This window comes from Plasmodium reichenowi, chromosome 8 (genome assembly GCF_001601855.1).
Source record: "Plasmodium reichenowi strain SY57 chromosome 8, whole genome shotgun sequence".
Taxonomy (NCBI): domain Eukaryota; phylum Apicomplexa; class Aconoidasida; order Haemosporida; family Plasmodiidae; genus Plasmodium; species Plasmodium reichenowi.
In genome coordinates, this window is record NC_033653.1 from 347,115 (window position 1) to 357,192 (window position 10,078).

Sequence of the window (10,078 nt, forward strand, 5' to 3'; positions counted from 1 at the left end):
TTTTTTTTTTTTTTTTTTTTTTTTTTTTTTTTTTTTTTTTTTTTTTTTTTTTTTTTTTTTTTTTTTTTTTTTTTTTTTTTTTTTTTTTTTTTTTTGCTATAATGTAATATTATTCATAAGTATTAAAATACCATTCAGTACACCTCAACAAGGCATTTTTGTGTAATACAACATATAAAAATGAAAACACAAAAAAATATAAAAATAAATAAAAAATAAATAAAAAATAAATAAAAAATATATAAAAAATATATAAAATAATAAGATTAAATATATATATATATATATATATATGATGCAAGTATTACGTGAACTATAAATTAAACCAAAAAAAAATAAATATGGTACAAAAAATTCAAATATTGAATTAAAAAAGAAAAGATTCAATTAAGAAAATTAAAAAATGTATACTAAAAATTATTAAGGGATAAAGAAAAAAAAAAAATAAAATAAAAAATAAAATAAAATAAAATAAATATTAATGTGTAATCATATATACAAAAAAATATAAATTGCCTTTATATTTTAAGTACATATAAGCATATATATATATATTTCTTCCATTAATTTTCTTAAAATTTATCTGCTTTTCCACAATTAATTTTTTTATAGATATAAAATATATATATATACTATATGTATATTTATTTATTCTTTTAATTTTGTAATTTTTTTTTCTCACGAGTTATATAAGAAAAGCTTCCTAAATGTAATTGTGTATAGGTTCATTTTTTTGTTTATTTCTTATATATATATATATATATATATATATAATAATATATTTATATATTATACATATATATGTTAATATTTTAAAAATATATATTTTTATTTTATTTTATTTTATTTTATTTTTTTGTTTTGTTTTTATTTAAATATGAGAGTCCCGTTTGTCATAAAAAAGAAGAAACTACACCTTTTTCTTCTTTCAAATAAGAAGAGATATTATATGAGTCATCGTGAAATTGAAAAATTTAAAAATAATGGTAAGGAAAATAATAAACACCATTTGAACATCGAAAAAAAAAACATTGGTCACTTAAATAGGGAAGGTTGTGTATCTGTTCATACAACAACACCTTTTGAAATATTTAAATGGTCCTACATTTTGAACACAAAAAATGAGAAAGTAATAAATGATATAATTAATCGTCAAAATCAACAAGAAAAAGTAGAAAAAAAGGGAGAAAAAAAAAAAAAAAAAAAAAACTTAACGTTATTAGATATTAATAAAATCATACATCATTATCGCCTTATAATAAATGTAAATGAAAATGATATATTTATTGAAAAAGAAATTCAGAATGTTTTTTATAATATAATAAATGATTTATCTTATTACTTTGACAAATGTGATACCATAAGTATGGTATTAAAAAATATTATAAAAAATGAATCTCTTTTTTTCTATTTAATATATAATAATATGAAATATATACACGCGTTACCATTTAAAATATTTTGGAAATATCAAAATGTAGAAGAATTTTATAAAAATAAAAATATTAATGAATATGATAATGATGAAAATGAATATATATTTAAAAGTGTGGACCTAGGGCACATAGATTATTTATTAAAGGATGAAGATTCATTAAATAATACATCTAATAACAATGAAACGAAAATAACTGATGTTGAACATGCAACTCATAATAAAGAAGAAAAGCTAAAAGGTGAAGAAGGAGATACATATCCCCATTTTTATGACAAAAAGACAATATGGAATTATAATAAACATGATTTTATTGAAAAGAATGTAAAATATATTATGGATATACCTAATAAATATAATATGACAACTCTTTCATATAAACATATAAACCATAATAAAAAAAGGAATATTAGTTTAAAAACAAAACATATGAATGGTAATATATTCAAAACTTGGGAATTATTCAAGAGGGAAAAGAAATATTTTATGAGTACATTAGCATCATCCAATAATGTATATGATAAGATGGAAAGAAAACATTTTAATGAAGAAAAAAATAATAATCAAAAGGAAAAAGAAAATCGTGATAAGAAAATAAATCATAATAACAATATAATACATAATGGTACTAATCAAAATAATCATAATAATAATAATAATAATAATAATACGATATATCATGATAATAATGTTACGAACAATATAAACGTGGAAACAAAAGATCATGTCATTTCAGATGGGAACGAACTATGTAGTAATATAAAAATGGTAGAAGAAAATGATTTTATGTATGATATAAAAATGTTAGATAAAAAAATAATTAATCTTAATGAATCAGAAAAAAAGAATTTTCGTACAAGTAAAGTTCCTGTGTCACCCTTAAGTAGGGCATCTGTTTTTGGTAAAGTGTTTTTTGATATTGCAAAAAATAGTAGTATAGAATATATAAAAAATAAAATAATAAATAAAAATGTAAATAAATACAGTAATCATAATAATAATCGAATGAATGATGATGTAAATGAGGATAATAATTATAGCAATATAATAATGAATGAAAAAAATGCAGAAATTTTGGCAAACGGCTTAAGCAAAATGAGAGGTGTAGTTTTAAAATTAGGACAAATGATTAGCTTACAAGATGAATATTTATCACCTATATTAATAAAAGCTTTAAAAATTGTTCATAATTCTGCTGATATTATGCCTAAGAATCAATTAATACAAGTATTAAAAAAAGAGATTGGAGAAAATTATGAAAAAAAATTTGATTATTTTAATTATGAACCATTTGCAAGTGCTTCTATAGGACAAGTACATGACGCTATAATAAATAAAAAAAAAAAAGTTGCTGTGAAAATACAATATCCAGGAGTATATGAATCAATAGATAGTGATATAAAAAATTTATTATTTATTAATCAATATACAAATCTTATATTAAAAAATTTGTATATTGAAAATTTATGTAATGTTATCCAAAAGGAATTGAAATGTGAGTGTGATTATATTAATGAAGCAAAATATTATGCTCTTTTTAAAAAGATATTTAAAAACAGTAAATATTTTTATGTACCATCAATATATCCAGAATATATTACAAAACATGTACTAGTGACATCATATGTTAATGGGATTACTTTAGATGAAGTTTCTAAGAAATTACCACAACCTATAAGAGATTCAATTGGTCAACGTATACTATATTTATGCTTACATGAATTATTTGTATTCAAAGTTATGAATACGGATCCAAATCTCGGAAATTTCTTATATGATATAGAAAAAGATAAATTATGCTTAATCGATTTTGGAGCTACACGATCTTATAAAAATGAATTTGTTGATCAATACTTAAGGTTAGTTAAAGCATCGATAGAAGAAGATCAATCAAAAATATATCATTATTCTTTTATGCTAAATTTTTTCAATGGTCAAGAAAATCAAGAAATGAAAACATCACATATTAAATCAGTTATATTAGTTGGAGAACCATTTAAAACGGATATATATGATTTTGGACATAGGGATATAGCTAAACAAATATATAATCTCTTACCTAAAATTATATATAATAGATTAGTACCACCGAGGTCAGAAATATATACTTTGCATAGAAAATTATCAGGTTGTTATTTAATTTGTATGAAGTTAAAAGCAAAGGTTAGAGCTGCACAAATTTTTAATTCCATATACCAAAATTATAGATTTACTATAGATGATACTTATGTAAACACAAACATTGACAAGCAATAAATATGCTATATCGTCTTAGTACAAAGGTTGTGTATATATACACACATACATACATATATATATATATATATATATATATATATATATAATATTTATTAAATTTTATTTTTAACATTTTATACGCCTCATTAATTAAAACATTCAATTTTTTTAAAATTCATATATTTATATTCATTTTATATAATTCGTCTTTCTACATATATATATATATATATATATATATATATATATATATATATTATATTTCCTCCTTTTTTTTTTGTTACCTATATAAATATATAAATATTGGAATATTTATTTTATTTTTTTGTATACTCAATTGAAGATATTTATATATATTTATTTATATATATATATGATATTATTAATTCAAGTATAATAATGAACCCTTTTAAAGCAATTAAAAAAAAAATGTGAAAGCCTAAAGACATCTATTGTAAAAATAATATAAGAATAGAATAATTAATAATAATGTTTTATCATTTCAAAAAAAAAAAAAAAAAAAAAAAAAAAGAATTACATATGTAAGATATATATACATAGGCGGATATTATAACATAAAAAGGAAATCATAACATTAATAAAAAAAAAAAAAAAAATTATGAAATGACATATGTGTAAATTGTGAAAATTTTTTATAAATTAATGAAAGAATAATATAAAAAAAAAAATAAAAAAAATAAAAAAAATAATTACATATATATATATATATATATATATATAAACTTGTTTATTTTTTATTTAAAAAAATTATAAAATAAAATTTTATAATTTCTTTCTATAATTTCTGACGGATATATATATATATATATATAAACTATCAACTACTACATTAAAAAATAAGGGAAATATATATATATATATATGTTATATATACAAATAATGTAGATTGAATACATAATAAAAAAAAAGAAAAAAAAAAAAAAATTAAACCATAATGATTATTTATTTTTAACGGTCCAAAATGTATATTCCATATATGGTGCTAAATACTTATGTATACACATATAAACATACATATACAAATATATATATATATATATATATTGTGCTTTTTATTTTAAATTTTTCGATTTTTCGGATAAGTATATTGCTTGTATTGTGATATCGTCCACAATATTTTCTTCTTCGTTTAACCATCGATCCCATGATTCCCTTGCTAAATTTTCAACTGCATCTTGAACCTTCAAAAAAAAAAAAAAAAAAAAAAAGCATAAAATTTTTTTTTAACAATACTATTTTTATATAATTATAATATAATGAACATATTAATAAATAAACTACATATTCTTACATTGTTATATCCAAATTCATATATTAAATTAACGGCCTCTTCTGAAGATATAAATTCCCATACACCATCACTACAAATGAGAACTAGTATGTCTTCATCCTCATTTATATTTACTTCAATAAAATCTGGTTCAGCTATTATTCCTATCTGATGTCCAATGGTATCACCTATAGCTCTATATAAACAATAAAAGAAAAAATAAATATATATTAATAAATAAATAAATAAATAAATATATATATATATATATATATATATATATATATATATATATACATATATATGGTCAAATTCATTAACATTTTACAATTTTATTGTAATTTTATTTATTTTAGTTTTACCTTGACATAGCTAATCCTGGATAAAATTTATTTTTTATGAAAACACGATACGGTATATCACCCTCTAACTTCATTACTTGTCCTCCTGAACTTAAAATTCTTCTTTTTTCAGCAGCACAATTTGGCTTATGATCTTTGGTTAATTCTACTGCTGATAATTGCTTTGATCCATTTTTTCGTTTTCCAAGAACAGCTCTAGAATCTCCTACATAAGCTACATATAATTTTTTTTCTTTGAACAAATGAACAATAATAGTAGCTGTAGTACCACTCATAGTACTATCAAAGAATATTTTATTTTTTCTTTTTTTTCTTTTTTTCATTTTTTTTTTTTTTTGTTTCTTTTTTCTTGTAGTTAATGATTTTTCTTCTTTAACATCTGGATCATTTTCTTTTTTTGTTTTTTTATTTTCTTTATTAAATTCATCATCAATACTACTATTACTTTCTCCTTCTTCTTCTTCTTCATGATCATCATCTTTATTATCATTGGATTCATCTTCTTCGTCATCTTCTTCATCTTCATCGTCTTCTATAGTATCATCATAATCATAACTATCATCACTATTAGTATCGCTATCGGTATAATTATTATATCCTTGCATACTTTCTAATGCTTGATCATTTATAACAAAATTAGAATTTATATGTAACTTATTATTACTATTTTTATTTGTAAAAGAATCTAAATATGCGTTTGTAGTTCTTTCAATATTTTCATGAATATTTAGAAAGGCTTTTGTAAAAACTTCTTTTGGATTTTTTAAAAAATTTTCGTTCTTAATAATCATATATGGTAGTTCTTTTTGTACATAATTAGAAACATCATGTCCATATGGTCCATGACCATCAAAAATAGCATATAATGCTAGGTTTTCCATAGTTATAATAATAAAATCATCTTGATTAGGACTTTCTGGTTTTAACCCTTTCCTACAAACATATCCAATACCATTTTCATGCAATTTCTCTACAGAACCTTTTATTTTTACACACTTCTTTTCAAAATCTTCTTGGAAATGAGAAGCTCTTACTCCAGCTACTGAGGAACGATTTTTTAAACTTCGTTTCTTCTTATCTAATTTTTTTCTTCTTTCTTCTTCTTCATCTTCTTCTCCTTCAACCTCTTCTTGTACTTCATTTTCGCTTATTCTTCTTGTTGTCACATTTTCAGATGATTCCTTAAATTTATCTTCATTGTGTTTTAATTCTTGTATGCTTCTTTTTATTTCTTCAGTGTCATCCGGCAAATCAATTTTAGTGCTTATTGAGAGTCTTCTTCTAGTATTCTTTTTCTCTTTAACTAAAAAAAAAAAAAAAAAAAAAAAAAAATTAATACATATATATGATAATAATTTTTTAAAAGAATTGTACTATTAAAATTGTTAAACAAAGTGTATACACATATATATATATATATTAAAGAATTATATATATTATTAACGTATATAAAAAACAAAATAATCAAAAAAATGCTTGGAATATTGTTATTCTTTCGATTTATTAATATATATTTATGCAATTGTTTTTTTTTTTTTTTTTCTTTTTTAATAATGTTGTGTGTACACGAATATATTATACATGTCATATTTATAATGCACAAAATTAACAGAAAAAGAAAAAAAGTAACGGTATAATTTATTAGACAACTTTAACATCATATGGAAAAATTATACACATATCATATATATTTTCATGTAAAGACAAGGTCTGTAAAAATATTTTCGTTATATTTATATGATATATATCATTATGAATATATAAGACATATTATATTTCATATGTACTTATATATACATGTACTCATAAGCATACACATAAAAAAAATATATATATATATATATATATATATATATTCTCTTTGTATATTATGAACACATATATTACCAGAATTTTTTTTAAGAAAAGAGATGCATGTACCCATGTCTTTATCTCCTTTTTCACAATAAAAAACACATCATAATAAAAATAAAAAAAAAAAATAAAAAAAAATAACATTAAACACTCATCACAACTAACATATAAAAACGGATATATTATAATAACCAAACACAAAAATATAAAATTTACAAAATAATAAATATATAATATAAATTTATTAACAAAAATATTTAAACAAACAAATATATTCAATATATATTTGAAATATATATATTCATACAAAATAACAATTTATACGGAATAAAAACATGTAACCATCTTAACAAAAAATAAATAAAAAAATAAAATAAAAATAAAAAAAAAAATAACATAAAAGAGAGAAAGAGAAGGAGAAAGAGAAAGAGAGAGAGAGAGAGAGAGAATATGTAAATATAAATTAATAATGCAATGAAATTGTAATATATATTTTACAAATTAATAATGAAATACACTAAATAAAAAATACTCATTTACATTAATAATTACAAAATAAAAAAAAAAAAAAAGGTACATACATTTCGTATGTGTAATAAATAAATATATATATATATATATATATATTAAGAAGAAATATATATATTTTTCCGTTTTCCTTTTTTTTTTTTTTTTTTTTTTTAATGAAAAATTAGCCACAATTAAATATTATATATATACATGATATTAAATATATGCATATAAAAAGAATATAAAACATGGGTAAAAAAATAAATACATATTCTTTTCATATATATGTACATAATTATATATGCATTTAATAATATATATATATTTTTAATATATAATTTTATATTATCCATTTCTAATTATGTAAATAAATATTAATGTTTAAAAATATATATATATATATATATATATATATATATATATATATATGAATATATTGTATATATTATGAATATATAAAAAATATTAAAATGTTACATATATATATATATATATATATATATATATTTATTTATACGTATTAATGTGCATTTCTGAATACACATTATATATATTTGAATACATTAAAAAAAAAAAATAATATATAATATATTTCTTTTCTTCTTCTTTTACCTATATCCATATGGGTCCTTTTCTTCTCATTATTTTCACTTATCGGTTTATTTATAGATTTATCATCGTTTTTGTTTTTTATATTTTTTTTATACATATTCAAAAGTATTGTTCAGTGTAACACTTATGAAGGGATATTTCAAATAAGCGCAAAAAAAAATAAAATATATGTATGTATAAAAAAATATATATATATTTGTTTTTTTTTTTTGTTTTTTTTTTTTTTTTATTTTAATAATAACTTAGAAAAATATTTTATTTGAAAATATACAATAGATATACTATTAAATGTCCTTTGGCGAAATAGGTACATGTATTTAAAATATATGTATGTTATATAAATGTATAATATATAAATATAAGATATATAAAAGTAAGATATATATATGCGTATGTTATATAAATGTATGATATATAAATGTAAGATATATATATGTATGTTATATAAATATATGATATATAAATGTAAGATATATATATGTATGTTATATAAATGTAAGACACATATATGTATGTTATATAAATGTAAGACATATATATGTATGTTATATAAATGTATGATATATATATATATATGTATATTATATATATTTTATATATGTGTATATAATTTAAAATTTCATATCAGATTGTCAATTGAAAAATGAAAAACAATAACATATACATATATCCCGTATCATAAAAGAACGATAGATAACCATATTATATAATTACAACTTGATATATAGATATAGATTTTTTAATGTTGTACAAATATACGATATATATTAATATACACACACATATATATATATATATATTAAACTTTTTTATTTTTTGTATTTCTCTGATTCCCCTAATTTTTAATTCTGCTTCTTATATAATAATTAAGAACTAATATGATCATTAAAAAAAAAAAAAATAAAATAAAATAGATATATGCATGTATATACTTATGGAACACTTATAAGTGTATATATTTATTTCATATTTTGAAACCATAAAAATTGAAGCTATAAAAAAAAAAAATTTAATACTATTTGAATAAAAAAAAAAAAATAAAAAAAAAATAAAATAAAATTTTACATTTACAAATAATTCATCCGAATGTATTAATATGGTAATACACACTAATATACTTTTGTTACATCATATTCGTATTTATTATTTTACTTTATTTTCTTCTTTTTTTTTTTTTGGTATAATGTACATTTTCACTTATGTATATCTTCTTTTTCTTTTTAATTTTATTATATATATTAAGATGCGCACATTATTTAAATTTATAAGGAATGAGAAATATATAATATTTGTATTATATATATATATATATATATAATATTTTAATATATAAATAAAATTATTTATACGTATATATTTTTTCATTACATATATACATATGATATATTTAAATAATGAAATATAATATAAAAACAATATAAAATGATATTACATCTATATTTTGTAATTCAAAATAATAATGTTAAATATATACATATAAATAAAAAACATAAATATATTAATTAATATTATATTCAATATAATATGTAAAAACCTTCTTATTGTTATTTATATTATTTGTTAGATAATTTTCTCTGTCTTTATATTAATATATTATATTGAAGAACCATTTACAAGATTAATTATGTATATAAATAAATATATATATATATATATATATATATATAATATATATATGTTAATATTTTTTAGTCACTCAAAAAAAAAAAATTATAAAAAATAAAAAAAAATAAAGAAAAGAAAATTTTTTTTTCAAATATTTAATATATGAGTTCT

At 18.4% G+C, this 10,078-nt stretch overlaps 2 protein-coding genes across 2 annotated transcripts; one reads left to right on the forward strand and one right to left on the reverse strand.

Annotated features, from left to right (window-relative positions):
* Positions 1-877: 877 nt before the first annotated feature.
* On the forward strand, positions 878-3,691 carry PRSY57_0809500 (ABC1 family, putative; the record flags this gene model as incomplete). Its single annotated transcript, XM_012907034.2, has 1 exon — positions 878-3,691. One exon carries the CDS (start codon positions 878-880, stop codon positions 3,689-3,691), a length of 2,814 nt encoding a protein of 937 aa, XP_012762488.2.
* A 1,055-nt stretch (positions 3,692-4,746) lies between these two features.
* PRSY57_0809600 (protein phosphatase, putative) lies at positions 4,747-7,250 on the reverse strand (the record flags this gene model as incomplete). Its single annotated transcript, XM_012907035.2, has 4 exons — positions 4,747-4,875; positions 4,986-5,160; positions 5,327-6,629; positions 7,214-7,250. 4 exons carry the CDS (start codon positions 7,248-7,250, stop codon positions 4,747-4,749), a joined length of 1,644 nt encoding a protein of 547 aa, XP_012762489.1.
* Positions 7,251-10,078: the final 2,828 nt, after the last annotated feature.